The sequence below is a fragment of the Onychomys torridus genome, chromosome 2, assembly GCF_903995425.1.
Source record: "Onychomys torridus chromosome 2, mOncTor1.1, whole genome shotgun sequence".
NCBI classification, from domain to species: Eukaryota; Metazoa; Chordata; class Mammalia; order Rodentia; family Cricetidae; genus Onychomys; species Onychomys torridus.
This window is the reverse complement of record NC_050444.1, coordinates 145,237,537-145,257,187: the sequence shown is the minus strand read 5'-3', so window position 1 is coordinate 145,257,187 and position 19,651 is coordinate 145,237,537. Positions and strand designations below refer to the sequence as shown.

Here is a 19,651-nt window from a genome sequence, read left to right as displayed (position 1 = left end):
CTCTCCAGGTGCCACCAAGCCCTGTTAGTCCAACAACCCACTTGTAAAATAAACACATAGACATTTATATTATTTAAACTGCCATTAGCTCAGGCCTACCATTGTCTAGCTCTTATATATAGCCCATTTCTATTAATCTATACTTTGCCATGTAGCTCGTGGCTTACCAGTACCTTATCTCTTTCTTGTCATGGTGGCGGCTGGCAGTATCTCCCTCCCCAGCCTTCACTTTCCAGAATTCTCCTCCTCCTTGTCCCACCTACCCTATACTTCCTGACTGGCTACTGGCCAATCAGCACTTTATTTATTTCAACCAATCAGATCAACACATTTGACACACAGAACATCCCACAGCAGATTTCTTTTTTTTTTTTAATGTGTGTATGTGTGCGAATTTATTTATTTTATTTATTTTTTATTTTTTTCTTTATTATTATGTGTTTTAAATTTTATACATCAGCCATGGGTTCCCCTGTCCTCCCCGCTCCCGCCCCCACCCCCACCTTCCCCCCAGCCCCTCCCCTCCATTCCCATGTCCTCCAGGATCAAGGCACCCCTGGGGATTCATTTAAACCTGGTGGATTCAGTACAGGCAGGTCCTGTCACCTCCTTCCAGACTGAGCAAAGTGTCCCTGTGTAAGCCCAAGGTTTCAGACAGCCAGCTCATGCACTAAGGACAGTTCTATGAGTTCGAGGCCAGCCTGGTCTATAGAGTGAGTTTAGGACAGCCAAGGCTGCACAAAGAAACCCTGTCTCAAAAAAACAACAACAAAACAAAAGACAAACCCAAAGTAAATAAATAAGAACCCTTAAGGCTCTTTAAAAAAGGTGTTGAGGTGGGGTTGGCACAGGCCTTGCTGCTGAGTGTCCTTGGGAAAGGCAGGGTGGGGGATGGGAGGAGGGGGGGGGGAGATGGGGGAAGAACGAGAGATGAGTGAACTATATAGTTCCTCTCCTAGGGAACTCAAGGACTAATTGAGGAGTCCAGAGTGATCCTGGGAAATGGAGACCAGGGCTACCGTCATGTAAGCGTCAGACACAATTAGTGCTATCAAGAGTCTTGAGAAGTTGTTAATAGGTGACATTTTTATTTACATATTTTCTGTGCATATATGTGTATGTCTGTAGGTACATGAGTGCCACTGTGTGTGTATGTGGGTGGTCAGCAGACAGCTTGTAAGAGTTGGTTCTCTCCTTTTAACTGTGTGGGTCTCGAGGATTGAACTCAGGTCGGCAGAGTTAGTGACAGGCACCGAGACTCACTGAGCCACTTCCCCACCCAAGACTTAAAATTTATCATCACCGTCTTTAAATGAGCCAGGCTTTCAGACTTTCTGTTTTTGAGTCACTTTGGATTTTTTGATATGTCTATAAAAATATCACACATATATCAGAAAATGATGCAATTGGTGTTACATTTGTCAGGGAATTTGTCTGTTTCATGTACGTTTTCAAGTTCGATGTGCACTTACTTCCTTTTTGCAGTTTCCTTTCTCGAATTCTCACAGTTTTACATTGCTTAGTGGTAATCATCAACCTTCATTTTACCAAAAAATAAAAAACCAAAAAAACAAAAACAAAAACAAAAAACCAACCCCAAACAAACAAGGAAAAAGGAGGGCTGGGATGTTCATGGAATGGCATGATTACTTGATGTGAAGGAAGCCCTGGGTTAGATCACAAGCATTACATACATAGGGTGTGATGGCTAGTGCCTGTAACCCCAGCATTTGTGTGGTGAAAGTGGGAGTTAGCCTTGGTTACATAAGGATGTTGAGGCCAGGCTGGGCTACCTGAGACCTATCTCAAAAGCAAATAAACAAGCAAACAATTAAGCAAAAAGAAAAGAGGAAAAAGAGGCTCAGAGAGGGGAAATCACTTGTCCAGGTCATACAGTCAGAGGTGGCAGAGCTGCGATTTGGGCACACGTCTTTCTGAATGGCCAACGCTTGTGTGTGTGTGCATGGGGCTGGCTCTGAGGGCATAGAAGGATTTAGGAGTCGGAAGTGGGGAGGACAGATATGTAGGATGAGGAGCAACAGATGCAAGTGCATGGAGCTGAGCGTAGGAGGGACCAGGGCCATTCCCACTGGGCTGAACACACGTGATGGGCACTGGGAGAGTGGGTGTTGAGGTAGGGTGGTGTTAGTTAGGGTTTCTGTGGCTGGGAAGAGACACTATGACCACAGCAGGAAACATTTAGTTGGGGCTGGCTTACAGTTCAGAGGTTAGTCTATTGTTATGGAGGGAAGCATGGTGGCATGCAGGCAGACATGGTGCTGGAGAGGGAGCTGAGAGTTCTACATCTGGATTGGCAGGCAGTAGGAAGAGAGAGTGATACTGGGCCTGGCTTGAGCTTCTGAATTCTCAAAGCTCACTGGGCGTGACACACTTGCAACAAGGCCACACCCACTCCAACAAGGCCACACCCACTCCAACAAGGCCACATTGAATAGTGCCACTCCCTATGGGCCTATGGAGTTCATTTTTATTAGAGCCACCGAAGGAGGGCACAGGCCTTGCAGCTGAGTGCCATTGGGAAAGGGGGGATTAGGGCCCGGCAGTGGTGGTGCACAGCTTTAATCTCAGCGCTCGGGAGGCAGAGCCAGGTGGATCTCTGTGAGTTCGAGGCCAGCCTGGGCTACAGAGAGAGATCCAGGAAAGGCACAAAGCTACACAGAGAAACTCTGTCTAAAAAAAAAAGGAAAAGGGAGGATTTGGTTGGTGGTGGCATGGGGAGGGTGGACACAGTGAAGGCCAGGTTACAGTATCTGGAAAACCGTGTGTCCAGGACACTGGAGCTGAGTCTTAGATCTCTCTCATGCTTTGTCTACTCATGACTTCTTGGCTCAACTTCCCCTTTCTTGTCTTTTCCAAATACCAGAGACGCAGTTTTGGTTTACAACAGAAAACCATGTTGCATTTGTTCGATCTTTTCAGTGCCCTGATACAAGTAGCTTCAGGAAGGAACGATTATTTTGGCTCACTGTTTCAATGGTTTTAGTCCCACAGTGTGAGAAGGGGGCAGCGGAGCAGAACTGCTCACACTAGACCACCAGGAAGCAGAGGTGTTGACTGCCTGTCCTGGTCTTCCTCTCTCTTCCCTACCCAGCAGGGCCCCAGCCTGTCTCCACTCCCAGCATTGGGATTACGGGCATATGTTGTTGTGCCTGATTTTTTATGCGGGCAACTGTGGATCATGCCTCCATGGCAAGCTCTTATCCATGGAGCAATCTGCCCAGCTTCTGGGGAACAATCACCCTGCTAGTGGGTGAACAGTTGGTCCTTGGGGCAGAACTTGGGATGGGGTGAAAAGTGCTTCTCAGATCTCATAGCTAAGGGAATGAGGGCCTGGCTTCTCTGAGCCCAGGAAACCAGGTCATGGCCTATGACCCCACCCTTTCCCAGTGGTCACATCTGTAGAGCATCTTGCCTTGTTCTTTGGCTCAGCTGTAAGCTGCCTGGATACAGCTTTGGCTTCACATCTGGTTTCAGTCTGGTTCTTGCTCATCAGAGACTGACTGCACCTCTGTGTCTGCTGATCATCTGGGCTGATCAGGATCTGTGGGATCAGTGGTCAATTTCCTGTCACTCTTGTTTGGTTCTCTTTCTACCTGGCAATCACTTTGTGAGCCATTGGCTCTGTGTCCACAGCAAACCCCTGAGCTCCCAGGCTCCTTGATGCTCTGAGTTCTTTGAACCAGCAGAAATCATTTGTGTATGTATGTGTGTATGTACATGTGTGTCTGAGTGTACTTGTGTGTGTATACATGTATGTGTGTTTGTGTATGTGTATGTGTATGTGTGTATGCATTTGGATACCAGAAATTGACATCAAGTGTCTTCAGTTCCTCACCACCCAAGACAGGGTCTCTCACTGACAGACACTAGGTTAGACTGTTTAGTCAGTGAGCTACCAGGGATCCTGTTGTCTCTGCCTCCCCAGCACTGGGGTTACCAGCCCAAGCCATCATGATCTTTTTACATAAGTGCTGGGGATTGAACTCAGGTCCAGATGGTTTGTGTAGCAAGTGCTCTGCCTCTGAGCCATCTCCCTAGCCCCAGAAACTCTTCTTAAAGTCTTGTATTTCCTCACCTTGTGTAGTCCAGGCTGCTTCTTGGACCTGGCTTTTCAGGCTGGACCAGTGTCTTACAATGGAAGGACCATGCATGCAGTCAGTCAACTGCCCTGGCTTTCAGGGACTCCCTTTCCTGGAAACAGTGCCAGGGGTTGCCGTGGTGGTGCTACCTAGTACCAGGCTCTCTAGGTGCCTCTTAGCCATTGTCTCATTATTTCCATTGATATCGGCCTGTTGAGCGGCATCAGTTTTTACTTCATTTGACCTATAAAAGTGGAAGTTTAGATGGACTCAGCAGCATCCCAAGGTCTTGTGTGGAGCTGGGGTTCAATCTCAGACCTGCCTGGCTCCAGAGGCTCTTCTCAGTCTCCACCCCACTGCACTGCAGCCTCTGAGGAGGTTTTTTATAAAACACAAAGAGCCCTTCATGGTGAGTCGTGAAGCCCCCTCCTTCCGTTTGTTTCTTGGATATTTCAGATGCACACCAACATGCTGGAAGCCCCGAGAGGTCTTACTGGGAATAAACCTACTTATTTTTGTTTACATCAGAATTGCACAGACTCCTTTAAACATAGTTCTCCTCCTCTCTTTAGCTAATTTGTGTGTGTGTGTGTGTGTGTGTGTGTGTGTGTGTGTGTGTGTGTGTTTATGGGAGCCTGCACATGTATATATTAAGTGTTCACATGTGCATGCACAGGCATGTAGGCACTCACATGTGCATACACATATTGTGTAAGTGTTCATATATGCAAGTACATATGTGTGTGTGTGTGTGTGTGTGTGTGTGTGTGTGTGTGTGTGTGTGTATTCACATATTTGCAGGCTCATGTGGAGTCCAGAGGTTTTTGGGATGTCTTCCTCAGTGGCTTCTCAATCTTATCTTGTGAGACAGGGTTTCTCTGAACTCAGAGCTGCCAGATTCAGCTAGACTAGCTGGCCAGCAAGCCCCCAGGACACATCTGCTTCTGCTTCCCATGTCATTGGGGTTAAAGGTGTCTGCCACTTTGCCCAGCTTTTTCCTTGGGTGCTGGGGGTCTGAACTCAGGTCCTCATGCTTGCACACACAGGGAGCATTCTGCCTCCTGAGCCACCTTGAATGATTACTGTACTTACCACGATGGCAGAGTCCTCTTTTGCCTCTTTGCACCTCAGCTTCCCCATCTGTGAGGTCAAGGGCATGGGGCATCTGACCACATGACAACCTAGTAACCAACCGACCAGTTCTCCAGCTGTGAGTGACGGGAACTCAGAATCCAACACAGGAGGCAGTTCTCTGTTAACCTGGACGCTTTTTAGGACTGGAGCAGCTGAGAGGAGAATGGCAAAGTAGGACGCTATGCTGTGGCTTGAGTTCCTACCCAGAGGCAGCTTCCAAACCTTGGCATGGGAAGCTGAAGGGGAAGTCTCTCTGATCTGCCTGGGGTCTGGGGAGGTGGCCTGGGTATCTTACATTCATCTTCTCTGTGAGTCACTAAGAGGAACATAGGCCAGCTCTGGAGAAGGCCTCCAGGGGATCATTCTGGCTGAGACCTGGAGGCTAAGTTTGAGTTCTCCAGGCACAAAGGATGGGGAGGAAAGGTATTGGGGCAGAGAGAACAGTATGTGGGAGGTCTGGGGAAAGGAAGAACAGACACCCACCAGCGATCCCTTCACAGTCCCGGCCAGATCAGACCAGTGAGAAATGTGAGGAACACATCTCCAGTCAGTCATGTAGCCTTTCCTGAAAGGAGATAGGAGACAGATAGTGAGTGAGGGCTCTGGGTAGGAAAAACTATGGCTGCTTTCCTCAGTCTCAAACCTGATCCCTGGAACCAGGGGGGGGGGGGGGGGGGGGGGGGTGTCCTGGGGATGCTGATTCTAAGGGCTGGAGAGGGAGTGTGTCTGTCTGGCAGGGTCTGGGGTCCATGGGGCCCCCTTGTCTGGGCCACTGTACTGGCTGACAATGGAAACGCTGGCACAGGAGAAACACGCTATTCAGGTGCCTGGCGTTGTCAGTCGAGGGGCGGCTGCGCAAGCTAATTTTGCTCGGCTCATCTCTGAATGGGGGTAATTGCTGGGAGTTGCCAATATTCCAGACTGTTCCCTGGAAGAGGAGGGCATGTCCAGGGCTCTGCTGATGCTGCCTTTGCAGGTTGAGCAGTGACAGCTGGCAGGGTGGTGTGAAGGTGTCACGGGGACCACGAGGACCCCTATGGGTCACTTCAGTTGACCTGCTTATTTTATAGATGGGAAACCAGAGACACAGAAGGGAAGGGCTTGCAGGGGCTCATGCGGGGTAGCCTTGCTAAGCTTGACTCTAAGGAATGATCCGGCCACCCTCCATGTTGGCTGTGCTCCCTGCCTCCACTCTGCCTGAGCCCATCTAGGGGATTCCAGGCTGGGCCTGCCTATTTGTGAGAGCCCTTTCCCCTTCCTCTGGCTGCAGGAGACCAGCGAAGCAGTGGGGTCACCGAGGCCAGCAGCCTCCTGGGGGGCTCCCCTCGGCGCCCGTGTGGCCGGAAGGGGTCCCCGTATCACACAGGACAGCTGCACCCCGCAGTCCGGGTGGCCGACCTCCTGCAACACATCAACCAGATGAAGACCGCTGAGGGCTATGGCTTCAAGCAAGAATATGAGGTGGGCCCCGCCCGGTCTCCTCACTGGGGAGCCTCACTTGGCAACTCTCCGCCCAGCCTGTTGGACCCTTCCTCTGACAGTCCCCAACTCAACTTCCCACTTTGACCTTGCCTCTGAGCCTTCCTTCAAGCTCAGACTATCTGGTTTCTTGCTGTCCTGTCTCATCTCCTCCCTGATCATGAGTCTTATCCTGTCTCTGGTTGGAGCCACATCAGTGCTGACCTTGACCTAATTCTAGTCTGATATTGACCCCTGACCCTCATCTTAAGCTCCTTCTGAGTGGATTCCAGCCACCCTCATCTGGACACCAGTACTCCCCCCACTTATGCTTAACCTCACTCTTTTTAAAAAAAAGTTTTTTAAATTAATTTTTTTATTTTATGTGCATTGGTGTTTTGCCTGCATGTATATCTGTGTGAGGGTGTCGGATCTTGGACTTACAGACAGTTGTGAGCTCCCATGTGGGTGCTGGGAATTGAACCCGGGTCCTCTGGAAGAGCAGCCAGTGCTTTTAACTGCTGAGCCATCTCTCCAGCCCCACCTCACTCTTAATCTTTATCATTTAACCTCTCCTCTCTTGCTGGGTCAAACTCAGGGTTCTGTGAACTCTGACCTCTCTGGCTCAGCTTTCCCTTCCAGACACACTCACCTGCCCAGCCCCCACCCGGCCTTTGTCATTCCCCATGTGGGGAGGGGTCCTGAGAGTCTTGGGGTCTCTCTCCCCCACTGACTGCCATTTTCCCATTGGCAGAGTTTCTTTGAAGGCTGGGATGCCACCAAGAAGAGAGACAAGCTCAAGGGCAGCCGGCCGGAGACAGTGTCTGCCTGTGAGTCCAGGGAAAGGGTGGGGTTCACAAGGACAGGAGTAAGTGAGGAAGGAGGAGAGTGGGCAGAGCATGCTCTGCGGAGTCTTGTCCCCAGCATGTAAGGGCTCTGGCCTCTGGATATGAGGGCACAGTGTCTCACCATCACCTCTAACACTGCCTTGTGACAGTGGAGGCAGGATAATCCTATCTTAGAGATGAGGAAACAGAAGTTTGTGGAGCTGAGACCTTGCCTCAAGGTCACACAGCTAATTGCCGCTCATCTTCCTTAACTCCACACCCAGACTCAGACCCTTGGCTCAGCCTCGTGGCACCCAAAGCTTCCTGGTCAGCTCTGAGCCCTTATAAAGGTCACCTGGTGGCCATGCCTGGGACACTTCCCCTAGCCTCCAGGAGACCTTCCCCACCTCCCAAGTCCCAGGCTCCCTGACACAGCCCCACTCTGCCACTCTGTTCGTAGATGACCGTCACCGAGTGAAACTGCACCCAATGTTGGGAGACCCGGATGCCGACTACATCTCTGCCAACTACATAGACGTGAGTGCCTGGCCCGGCTCTTTCTGCTTACCTGTCCCTGTCCCCTCCAGGCTCGCTGTCCATGCAGGGCAGAAACCTACCAGAGAATAAATGGGGGTCTGAATGGTTGGGTTGCATTTGAGGCCTGGGAACTCAGACATGGGGAGCTGAGAATAGGTGGAGGCCTTCAGGAAAGCATCCTGAAGGCTGTGCTGGCCCATGGGGAGGCAGAACAAGGTCTGGGGGCAGACAGGGAGGCTGAAGGAAGGAGCTGTCTCAGCAAGGGGCCAAGAGCTTGGAGGTGGGAGTCTCGCTGAAGAGGTTTTGCAGGGCTAGATGGTAAAGGCCTTGCATGGCAGGCTAAGGCCTTGGGCTGTCTCCCAGGACCATCAGGAAGTTGTTCAAGGGTTTTGACTTTTATTTTGGTGCTTCGAATATAGGGAGGCGGCTTTACTGAGCACACACTGTGTGACAGGGCAGGAAGCTAGAGCTCAGAGAGGTGAACCTATTGGTTCTAGGATTGGTAAAGGAGGGACTCGAGCGAGGCTGTCTCTGCAGCCTCTGATGCTGACAATTTGTCCTAACAACTCCTGGATCTGGCTGGATGGGAGGAAGGAAGGGAGGGACCAAGAGAGGGTAGACTTCCCAGGTGTGGATGGGGGGTGGGGGTGATGGGAACTGGGCAAGGCCCAGGGACTCGCCTGCACTCCATGCAGCAAGCTGAGATTGAAAGAGCAGCCTTTAAGTGTGTAGGAAATGTATTTTGAGCACCTGAAACAGAGATAGAGATGAGATCATGTGACCAATGCTTTTTCTTTTTTTATGATACAGAGATTCTAGTGGGGGAAAGAGATTAACATCAAAGGAAATTCATTTCAGATTAGCTGGGAAAGCATAGGCAGGAAGAAAGGTGTCACAGAGCCAGTTAGTGGCAGAGCCAGGGCTGGCTGTGTAGACCGTGTGGAGGAAGCAGTGTGGTCGCGGAGGAAGGGGAGGGTCACTCAGATATGGAAGGTGAAGGCAAAGGCCCAGGAGGAAGCCACAGTGTGCCAGGGCTGAGGTCATCAGGACCTCCACAGATGACTCTCTCCCCGCTCTTCCGTCTTCCTCCTGGAGCTGAATGTGCCACCCTGGTTTCCCAGAATCCCTTGCCTTCTCCCTGCCTCCCATCCTGTTCCTTGCCTTGGGTAAGAGCCAAGCCTGGCCTCACAGGCTTGGGCAGCTTGGAGACAGTGGACCTTTCTCACTGGGTTCCACCTGGTTGGTTTCTCTTGGGCTCTGACAGGGACATGCCCATCCCTCTCTCCACCCAAGTCCTGGCCTCCTGTCTCTGTTCTGCCTGCCAGCTCATGTCACCCTTTCTGGCCTCTCCTGTGCCCCGTCCACCTCCATCCACCTCTGGCCTAACATCTGTCTCTTTTGCTTTGTTCTGTTCCCTCACTGGAATCATTAAGATTCGGATAAACCGGCAAGTAAGTATCTCTTCCCTCTCCTCCTCCTCCTTCTCCTCCTCCTCTTCCTCCTGTCTGGTGGACTGGCTGTGTCCTGGGCTCTCTCATAGGCTCTGGCTGGCTGTCTCTCTCTTTCTCTCTCTCCCTCCTTCCCCTTTCCTGGCACTGAACACCAGCCACCCATTCCAGGGGCTGCCACAGCTGAAGAGTCTGTCTCCCCACTGGAAGACATTCCTTCCCACCTTCTGCTCTCTCAACAAGGACAGCTATGTTGGGGTGCTGGTCACTGCTGCCAACTTCGTCCCTCTGTCTAGCCATTTCCTGTGAGCTTCACCAGCTCTGCCCTTCTGCAGAGCTTCTGGTGTGTGTAGCGGGGGAGCTGCCCTGAGAGGCCTGTCTCCACACCAAGAGGCCAAGGCCTCACAGGCCTGGGCCAGTCCTCCTTAATTCATCTCCTTGGTGTTCAAATCCCATTGTGGTCAGTTTGTTTAAAGCTCAGCTCCCATCAGCTTGCCCCTCCCCCCTCAATTCAAATGTGCTTTTTAAAAAAATCAGTTTGAATATCAGTTTAAAAATTATAATATCTTTTGCTCTTTTGAGAATTAAAACAAGGGCTGAGGTCAGCTTGGTTAGTGGAATGCTGGCCAAGCATGCAAGAAGTCCTGGGTTTGAGACCCGGCATCATATGAAAACTGGGTGTGGCGGCACTGGCCTTCAATCCCAGGCAGAGGCAAGTGGGTCTCTGAGCTGGAGGCCAGCTTGGTCTACATAGCGAGTTCCAGGACAGCCAGCGTTGTGCAGAAAGACCTTGTCTTAAAGACAAGACACAAAACAAAGAAATTCAAGGTCCTCCTCAGCTACATAGTAAGTTTGAGGCTAACTTATCTCAAAATAAGTGAAAGAAAGAAAGAGAAAAACCAAACCAAATCAATCAAACAAAACAAAAACAACCCAAACTAAGGTAGCCATCCTTTCATTTGATTTTTAAAACATGTTATTTTCATAGTATTTATAATCATTACTATTATTTATTTTGGCTTTTCGAGATGGGGGTCTCACTCTGTAGCTAGGCTGGCTTGGAACTTACTATGTAGCCGAGGCCAGACTCAAATCCTGAATGCAAGGATTGTATTTCATACTATTTAATGACTGGTATCCTTTGCTATTTTGTGGGTACATTTTCCATTTTATCTTCTTAAAAAAAGATTTCATTTTTTTATTATCGTGGCTAAGATGCTGTTCATTATCAGCTTCCGGACAACACAGCGAGACTAACGTAAGACGTGAGAGGTTCCCCCAGTCACATTTGGCAGAGACAGCCAATTATCCCAGCCGTGCCCCTTATTTTGAGAGCAGTCACACAGTTGGTTTGTAAAATTCTCAAATATAAAAGGCCCATTAGGCTCACAAAAGACAGCGGATGTGCTGAGTCCTAGCGCCCCCTGTGGGTTGTGATGAATATTGGTCCTTACTAGCCTTAGACTTGCTGGTTCCCTGTGGGTGACCCACTTGCCTTTGAATCTCACCCATTTGGTTCCCTTCTGTCAAGACTCTTAAGAAATACCCTTAGAAGTCTCACTAGGCTTAATGCCACCTCAAATGCCAGTGAACAATCGGGTTGCTGACGGCACCTGCCAGGTACCAGACCTGGAATGCAAAGGATCATTGGACAGGTGAGAATGTTGAATCTGAGAAAGAAGTGACCTGTGTAAGGCCAGAAGCCAGCGTTATCATCCCACTGTCCCCCAGCACCACCCATTCAGATGCCAGCTAGGGTGCAGATGTGTGATCTCAGCACCGGCTTGGGGCCTGAGGTCCAGACCTCTCTAGTACCACTCCCTAAAGTGAAAGTATGCAAGGCGATCTGCTCACCTTACTTCAAGATATGATGATTTAAACTTGTGTTTGTGGGGGTTTGGGCAAGGCTGAGTTGGTAAGTGCTTCCCTTGCGAGTGTGAAGACCCCAGTTCAATTCCCAGAACCCAGGTGGGGATTCACGTTTGTGATCCCAGCCCTGGGGAAGGAGAGCCAGATGGATCTTTTGGGCTGGCTGGCCAGCTTAGCCTAATTGCAAGGTATCAGGCCAAAGAGAGACCCTGTCTCCAAGGAGGTGGATAGCTCTTCTGAGAATAGTATTTGAGGTTGTTGCCTAGCTTCTACACATATGCACACACGTATCCTCTTGTCATGTGCCACCCCCTCCCTGCACATGTGTACACCTATGCATATGAATATGCATACATACACACTTAGGCATAGCAAAACCTCTCTTTGTGTCCTTTGTATAATATAATAATATAATATAATAAATATAATATAATAAATATAATATAATATAATATAATATAATATAATATAATATGTAACATGTCTTATTTAAGAAGTGAGGCCTGTGAAATGGCTCAGCGGGTAAAAGCCTGCCACTCAGCCTGATGACCAGAGTTTGAGCCCTGGGCTCCCATGTGGGAGAAGGAGAGATCTGACTCCTGTAGATTGTTGTCTGACCTCCACACATGTGCTGTGGCACTTGCCCATGTACACTCTCTCCCTTATAATCATAAAGTAAATACGTGTCATAATGTTTTTTAAAAATGTAAAAATTTTGAGTTGTGTGCTCATACACTTGCTTCAAATACAGCTGTGCAGAGCTTGGAGAAATGCTCAGTGGTTAAGAGCACTGGCTGCTCTCCCAGAGGATCTGAGTTCAACTCCCAACAACCCACAGGCAGCTCACAAACAATTCCAGTTCCAGGGAATCTGATGCCCTTGTCTGGCCTCTGCTGGCCTCTGCTGCTCTTGCACACACATGGTGCACATAAATTCATGCAGGCATATATGCATAAATTATAAATAAATATTAAACCCAAACTAATAGGCCTGCATGACAAGGTAGGTTGGATGGCCCTGGGCCACATTTTCTCCAAAATGTCACTTTCCAACAATGAAAAAATAGGCCCCTGGAAAGGGCTGGGAACAGTGGCAACAGAGCTGAATTTTAGGCCATCTAATCACTGGGCAATCAATCAGGTTTCCTTCCTTTTTATGCTGGGGCTGGATCCCAGGGTCTCTCCCATGCCAGGCAAGCATTCACCTGTATCCTCAAACCCAATCAATCTGTTCAGCTGAGTTCAGGCCCTCGGTTATTTACTGACTAACGCTTGAAGGCTGGTATGGAGCTGGGCCCTGGAGTGGAGGGGCAGAGTTGACTGAATCGGATGATGAACCTGAGCTGGGGTGGAGCTTAGGCAAACTGGCTTTGTGGGTGCCTGTTCCAAGCTTGGCTACTTGCTAGGCAGAGTCCCATCCTCACCTCTGCTGACCCTCTGACCTGCTGTAGAGACAAAGGCTTGGGGTGTGGAGAGACTGCTGTGGTGAGGGCAGCGTACTCCGGAGGTTTCTCATTGTCACTTTGAAGGGGTTGGCTTTTCCCAGGGGAACTGTAAGGCTGGCTGTCATCTTCCAGTCGCAGAGGGCAACAGAGGCTTGGGAAGGTCCAGCCTTGCTGCCTACTCCACTGTCTGAGACTCTGCAGTGTGGGCACGGCCAAGGAACTGGCTGGAAATACATATTTCCAGATCCACCTCCATCCTCTGAGTCCAAGTTGGCCTTTGACGATCTCCCAGGGTCTCTGTGCACCCAAAATGCCAAACTTATGTCCTCTTGGTGAGGTGACAGATGAATTTTATAACATCCAATCATTGGGATCATTGTGGTAGTGTGTGTGTGTGTGTGTGTGTGTGTGTGTGTGTGTGTGCGCGCGCGCGCGCGCGCGCTGGGATAGAATCCAGAGTCTCCCACATGCTAGGCATATGCTCTACCCCTGAGCCTCATCCTCAGCCCAGTTGATCAGTTTTAATTGAGTTCCATTACTCCATTATTTATACTGACGAATAAGTGCTGGCACTTAGTGGCACCTGCCAACAGGGACCCAGGTCCGTTAGACCCCAACTCTGGAGGTCACCTCTCATCCCAGCTGTACTTTCTCTCCCTCTGCTTTTGCCTCCTGAGTGCTGGGATTAAAGGCATGTGCTACCACACCCGGCTGAGCAGCTCTTGAAATCAACACTGTTTGGACCTTGGGAGACCTTTGAGACAGGCAGGGCTAATAATAACAGCTGCTGTTGGCCCTGCTTTGTGCTTGGCCCAGTGACAGATGCTTAACCTACATTATTGTTTGTGTCCCCACCTCCCTGGGAGGGAAGACTTGTCATGATCTACTTTATAGATGTGAAGATAGAGGCCTAGAGAAGGGGAGGGTGTTTGCCTGAAGGCAGCTGGGATTGACCCTGGCAGTGAGCCACTAGAGCCCTTTGGGTCCCCAGAGTCTGGGGGTCCAGAGGAATTGCAAGGAGCTGTGGCGAGGGCCAGGGGCAGAGCTTGGTGGCTTTTTCTTGCTCCTGCCACCATTTTGCTTTGGAAATTTTACACAGTGCCTGCACAGACTTCCTGGCTGGCTCTTGTCCCACAGAGATGCAGCCTTGTGAGGGACCTTGGGGCCACTGCGGCTTTTGAAACTCAGCTCTTTGCTACTTGGCCTGGGGTCTCTGGGGATGGAGGATGAGGAGCTTGGCTTCTCTTTCATAGAAGATAGATGGTAGTGTTGAGACAGTGTGGGGACCATCACCATGACTCTGGAAAGTTCCACATCATCAGTAAAAACAGATTTTAAAATTATATCTAAGGGTCCTTTGCTTTCAACTTGAAGCCCTCTTTAAGATTTCCTCCCCAAGCTCTGGGTAGCTGAGGTCCTTGGGAAGGGTACTCTCCAGGGTGGATTATGTTTCTGGGACTCTGGGAACAGGACAGCATCATCCTGGGTGTCATTTGTCTCCAAACTGCAGCCATGTTATTAACAGACAACTCTCCTGCTTTGAGGATGGGGAGACTTGCTGGGCTCAAAGAGGAGAACCCTCCATAGGGCTCCTTAGCAAGACCTTGGTGGCTTAGCTTCCCTTGTCTCTGCTTTGGTACTGGGAGGACAAGGTCACCCTCATCCAGAAACATGAAGTTGGGAGTTTCTGGAGGGTGCTGCGCCTAGAAGGAGGGTGATGGGGGGAAGTCTGAGGGAACAGAGGTTCACTTCCGTGGCATTCACTTCAGCCTCTTCTGTTCCAGGGATACCACAGGTCAAACCACTTCATAGCCACTCAAGGTACCTGTCTCTCAGCCTGTGGTGCCCTCTTGTGATCTGGAATGTCTGCTGCCTGCCTTCCTTCCCTGCTGATCTGCTCAGCCCCCTGTCTGCCTCCCCATCTGTCTGTCTCTCTGCCCCCACTACCTGCCTGGGGATCTCTTGCATCTAACCTCAGCCCTTATCTATCTGTCTGTGCCTCCTGACATGATCGGTCCCTCCCCAGTAACCTGGTTGTGTGGGTCTCTGTGGTGACGCATGTGCAAGGGCTGGGGCTGTACTCACTGTCACAGATCATGTGTCTTGGTCCAAGTGGCCATCTGGATCCCCTCTAGTCCTCTTTCTTTTCTGCTACCACCTCTCTGTCCACCTTTCTTGGAGGTTTGCCCCATGGACCAAGGGTCTACCATCCACATGGCTCAATAGGTCTCACTTAGCACACTGGGCTCTCTCCAGCCTGGCTCTGCCTTGCTACTGCCCACACCAGGGACCTGCAGGCATGGAGCTGTGGTTGGTGCAGTATATTGGGGTGGGTTGAAAGGTCCCCATTGGGGCTGGGTCCTGGGAGCCTCCCAGCAAGGGATGGTGTCACTGGGCATCATGGTGTGTTGGCTGTGGGGGCGGGGGCGGACCTTGCTCAGGGACAGGCATCCTCTGTGCCCCCAGGGCCAAAGCCTGAGATGATCTACGATTTCTGGCGAATGGTGTGGCAGGAACAGTGTGCAAGCATTGTCATGATCACCAAGCTGGTAGAGGTGGGCAGGGTAAGCGGGACTGGGGGATGGGCTGGGGGCAGGGTGGAGGATGGGCTGGGGGCAGGGTGGGCCTCAGGAGTGGCTAAGAGCACGCTGAAGCCTGTGCCATGGGGGCCGCAGGTAAAGTGCTCTCGCTACTGGCCCGAGGACTCAGACATGTATGGGGACATCAAGATCACGCTGGTAAAGACAGAGACTCTGGCTGAGTATGTGGTGCGCACCTTTGCCCTGGAGCGGGTGAGTCTCCCCTACAGCTCTTCCATGTAGAGCCTACGATGCCCGAGCCTAGGAAGCCTGGGGGAAGAAGCAAGGAAGCCCTTCTAACTTGCTGGGAGCATGGCCGAGGGATGGGATAGTGGCTGTTCCCGCTAGACGCCAGCATGCATCTGCTTTGAAGAGGATGTGATGACCGCTCTGTGTTGTTCCTTGCTTCATGGGACCCTGTGCTGAGTCTCTAACTCACATGGCCTTAGCCCTGGGACGACATGTTTGCCATCAGCTCTGTTTTTACAGATGAGAAAAGTGAGGGTCAGAAGGTTTCCTCATGTATCAGGGTCTAGGTTCCCACTTAGTTATTCTGTAAAATCCTCAGGGAAGGGCTGGCAAGATGTCAGGTAAAATAGCTTGTCATGCAAGTGTGATGACTCCTGAGTCAGAGTGCTCTTCTGTTTACACAACAGCCCAGGGACAAGGTGGGTGTGGGACCGCAGAGCTTTAAGCATCTGGTGGACTCAGTCCAAACACAGAGTGTATGCCTGTTCAGCCTCAGCAGGGGGATTGTCCGCACTGGGCCTCATTTCCCCACCTGTACAATGGGTGTGGATACTTACCTTGCCCAGGAGGAGTAAGCAGAGCTTGGCACACAGCAGGTGTCCAGTGGGTGCTGTTGGCAACTGACTGTCACCGCTGTGGTTTCCACAGAGAGGCTACTCAACCCGGCACGAGGTCCGCCAGTTCCACTTCACAGCGTGGCCAGAGCATGGCGTCCCTTACCATGCCACGGGGCTGCTGGCCTTCATCCGGCGTGTGAAGGCTTCCACTCCACCGGATGCTGGGCCCATTGTCATCCACTGCAGGTGGGAGCACTGGAGATCCCAGGGAGAGGGGCCAAGGCTGGGGGAGAGCTGGGCTGAAGTGGGGCAGGTTCAAGGTCAGCCTGCTTGGGGACAGAGGATAGGAGAGAATGACTCCCCAAGCACCCCACGGAGCCCCTTTACCAGAGCTGAAGAGTCCTGGAGCCTTCAAGCCTACAGTCCCTGGGGTTTATCCTGGCTCCTCTACCGGAATTCTTACCAACTCACCAAATGCCACATGGCTGATGTCCCTTGCCCTCCAGCCCCCTGGCTCGTCTCTGTTTGTCTTTCTCTTTCTTTCTGTCTGTTGCTTTCTCCTCCTCTCTCTTCAGAGCTCATTAAGATAGCACCTTCTAAGAATGAATTCCAACTGATACAGAAAGTCTGTCAAGTATAATTTATATCACGAACAGTGAGTGTGCCCACAACTGATGGTTTACTAACTGAGCCATGAGCTCTGTCTTCTCAGATTGAGGAACAGAGTTTGGGGGTGAGAGATGGCTGACTGAAGTGTGCTACATATGCAAGCCCGAGGACCTGAGTTTGATTCCCAGCACCTACATAAAAAGCTGGATGTGAGGACATGTGCTTGTAATCCCAGCCTTGGGAGACAGAGATAGGAAAACCCCTGTCCCTCACTGGCCAGCCAGCCCAGCCTAACCAGCAAGCCCCAGGTCCCAGTGAGAGACCCTGGCTCAGAAGGAACAATGTATATATAGTGCTCCTGAGGAAAGATAGCTGATGTTGACCTTTGACATGCTTGCACATGCGTACAGGTATTAACCCCCCTGCCCCCCACTGTACACACACACACACACACACACACACACACACACACACACACACACTCACACACACAGAGCTAAGTTCTGGAATGTTCCCTGTTCCCAGAGCAATTGCGATCTGATTTCTCTCCTGTAGGAAGCTTTCCATGGGTTTGAACTTTGTGTTAATTAAGTCCCCCAGTGTGAGCTCTCTGCTGTGTGGTTTTCTTCCCCCACCTTAGTGTGTGAGGTCTGTACATACAGCGTCACATTCCAGCGTGAACAAACTTCGTGTATCTGTCCACCTCCTGCTGCTAGGGATTTCACCAGCAATAGTGGTGCTAAAAGAAAATGGTGGCACGAAGGACGTTCTAACACAGTGGTTCTCAGCCTTCCTGACACTGCAACCCTTTAATACACTTCCTCATGTTGTGGTGACCCCCGACCATAAAATTATTTCGTTGTTACTTCATAACTGTAATTTTGCTGCTCTTATGAATTGTAATATAAATATCTGATATGCGACCCAAGGGTTTGAAACCCACAGATTGAAAACAGCTGTTCTAAGGTGTGCCTTCTTCATAGGAAATGCACACACATTGCTGGGGGCCATGTGTAGGGGCGCCGTCTGTGAACATTCAGACGGTGGATGCCGCCCAGGTCTTCCAAAGCGCTTGTGTGATTTGAGCTGTATGGTCCTTGGTAATGCTTTGATGATGCCGCCTTCCAAGCTGGAATCTTGGGGCATCCTTTCCTGCTCTCACTGGGCTCCAGATAGAGTTAGGGAGCTGGCCACATAAATAGGAACTGTGTAGCAAGTGTTGTAACAGAAGCTAGCCATATTGCTCTGAGAGTTTGGAAGAGAGCCATGTGTCTGGAAGTATTAGAAGCTCCACTGGGGATGTGGATGGGTATGAGTGTGTGGGGTTTTGAAGGATATGCAGGAGTCTGGAATATCCAAGGGGAACGTATGTTCTTAGATTGAACCCTGAGCTTCATTCCATCCCTATCCCTGAGTCTTGACTGCTAAGTTGAGCCAGCCTCACTTCCGTGTTCCCTCATCCCTCTTTCTGTCCTTTCCTTCCCCAGGCCTTGCTCTATGCTCCCAACTGTGTCCTCAGGCACATTATACGGAACTCCAGCTCCACAGCCCCTCCTTGGAGTGGTCCCAACCCCTAAGTTATATAGCTATGGCAGATACCCTGTCTCCACTTCTTTCCTTCTCTCTGATCTCGAGTCCCAGCCCCTGATGTGACGCTGCCCTTCTCTTACCCTCAGTGCAGGCACTGGCCGCACAGGCTGCTACATCGTCCTGGACGTGATGCTGGACATGGCGGAGTGTGAGGGCGTCGTAGACATTTACAACTGTGTGAAGACCCTCTGTTCCCGGAGGGTCAACATGATCCAGACGGAGGTTAGGACCAGCCCTGTCCCGGGCCTCTCCCCTCCATCTAGGTCTCAGGGTCTCTACCATGGAGCTTAGAGTTGGAGTAACATGTCTTCAGAGCATCCTAGGCCCTTCCTTCCGCAGGCCCATCTCAAACATGGTAGTGGTGGTTAGGGGTGGGGAGTGGGGGTAGGGAGAGGCTCATAGTTCTTTCCAGATCTCCCTTCATGGTGTTGTGTCAGGTGAGTCAGATGGCAGCGAGCTCCAGAGTCACATGTACCAGGGTTTGTGTCCTCACTGGGATCTGGGACTGTCCCTCATCACTCAGATGACCTGCTGGGATGCAGTAGGGATGAGCTGATGTGATAGCTGGACTCAGCTGAGCACCCCTGCGTCAGCCATGGCCTTGGCTCTTCTTCATTCTCGGTAGAGCTCAGCTTCCAGGCCCCTCTTCATTCTTACGTTCTCATCTCTTGTTCCAGGAACAATACATCTTCATCCATGATGCAATCCTGGAGGCCTGCCTGTGTGGGGAGACCACCATCCCTGTCAATGAGTTCAAGGCCACCTACAGGGAGATGGTCCGAATTGACCCTCAGAGTAATTCTTCCCAGCTTCGGGAAGAATTCCAGGTAGGGGAATGCGTGTATAGATGTGGGGTGTGTAAGTGTGTGCATACATGTGGGGTGTAGGGTGTATGTGTAAAGTTGGGTATGTGTATACAAGGCATGGATACACACACACACACACACACACACACACACACACACACACACACATGAATGGGGTGAATGTATATAGAAGAGTTAGGATGTGTGTGTATAGGAGTCATGTGTGTGAGTATGTATAGGGTTGCATGTGTATGTGTATAGGGGTGGGGTTTGGGTGTGTGTGTGGGTCGGTGCAGGGTGTGTGAATATGTATATGTATAGATTGGGATATGTGAGTTTGTATGTGTATTTGTGTGTAGGTGTGGGGTATATAAGTGTGTATATAGGAGTGGGGTGTGTGTGTAGGAGGTGGATACAAGTGGGGTGAATATAGGTGTGGGGTAT

General features: G+C 50.7%; 1 protein-coding gene across 6 annotated transcripts in view; it reads left to right on the top strand.

The window, feature by feature from the left end:
* The window catches only part of Ptpru (protein tyrosine phosphatase receptor type U), a 75,461-nt gene that overhangs the window by 48,122 nt on the left and 7,688 nt on the right, over positions 1–19,651 (top strand). For 2 of the 6 annotated variants that reach the window (XM_036177042.1, XM_036177039.1), the window contains 10 exons: positions 6,505–6,695; positions 7,447–7,522; positions 7,980–8,056; positions 9,490–9,507; positions 14,602–14,638; positions 15,284–15,381; positions 15,493–15,609; positions 16,294–16,448; positions 18,488–18,623; positions 19,079–19,228. In XM_036177042.1, the coding sequence (XP_036032935.1) occupies positions 6,505–6,695; positions 7,447–7,522; positions 7,980–8,056; positions 9,490–9,507; positions 14,602–14,638; positions 15,284–15,381; positions 15,493–15,609; positions 16,294–16,448; positions 18,488–18,623; positions 19,079–19,228 (1,055 nt within the window). The remainder of the gene's footprint in view (positions 1–6,504; positions 6,696–7,446; positions 7,523–7,979; positions 8,057–9,489; positions 9,508–14,601; positions 14,639–15,283; positions 15,382–15,492; positions 15,610–16,293; positions 16,449–18,487; positions 18,624–19,078; positions 19,229–19,651) is intronic. The other 4 variants (XM_036177043.1, XM_036177041.1, XM_036177040.1 and 1 more) reach the window with 3 other exon arrangements.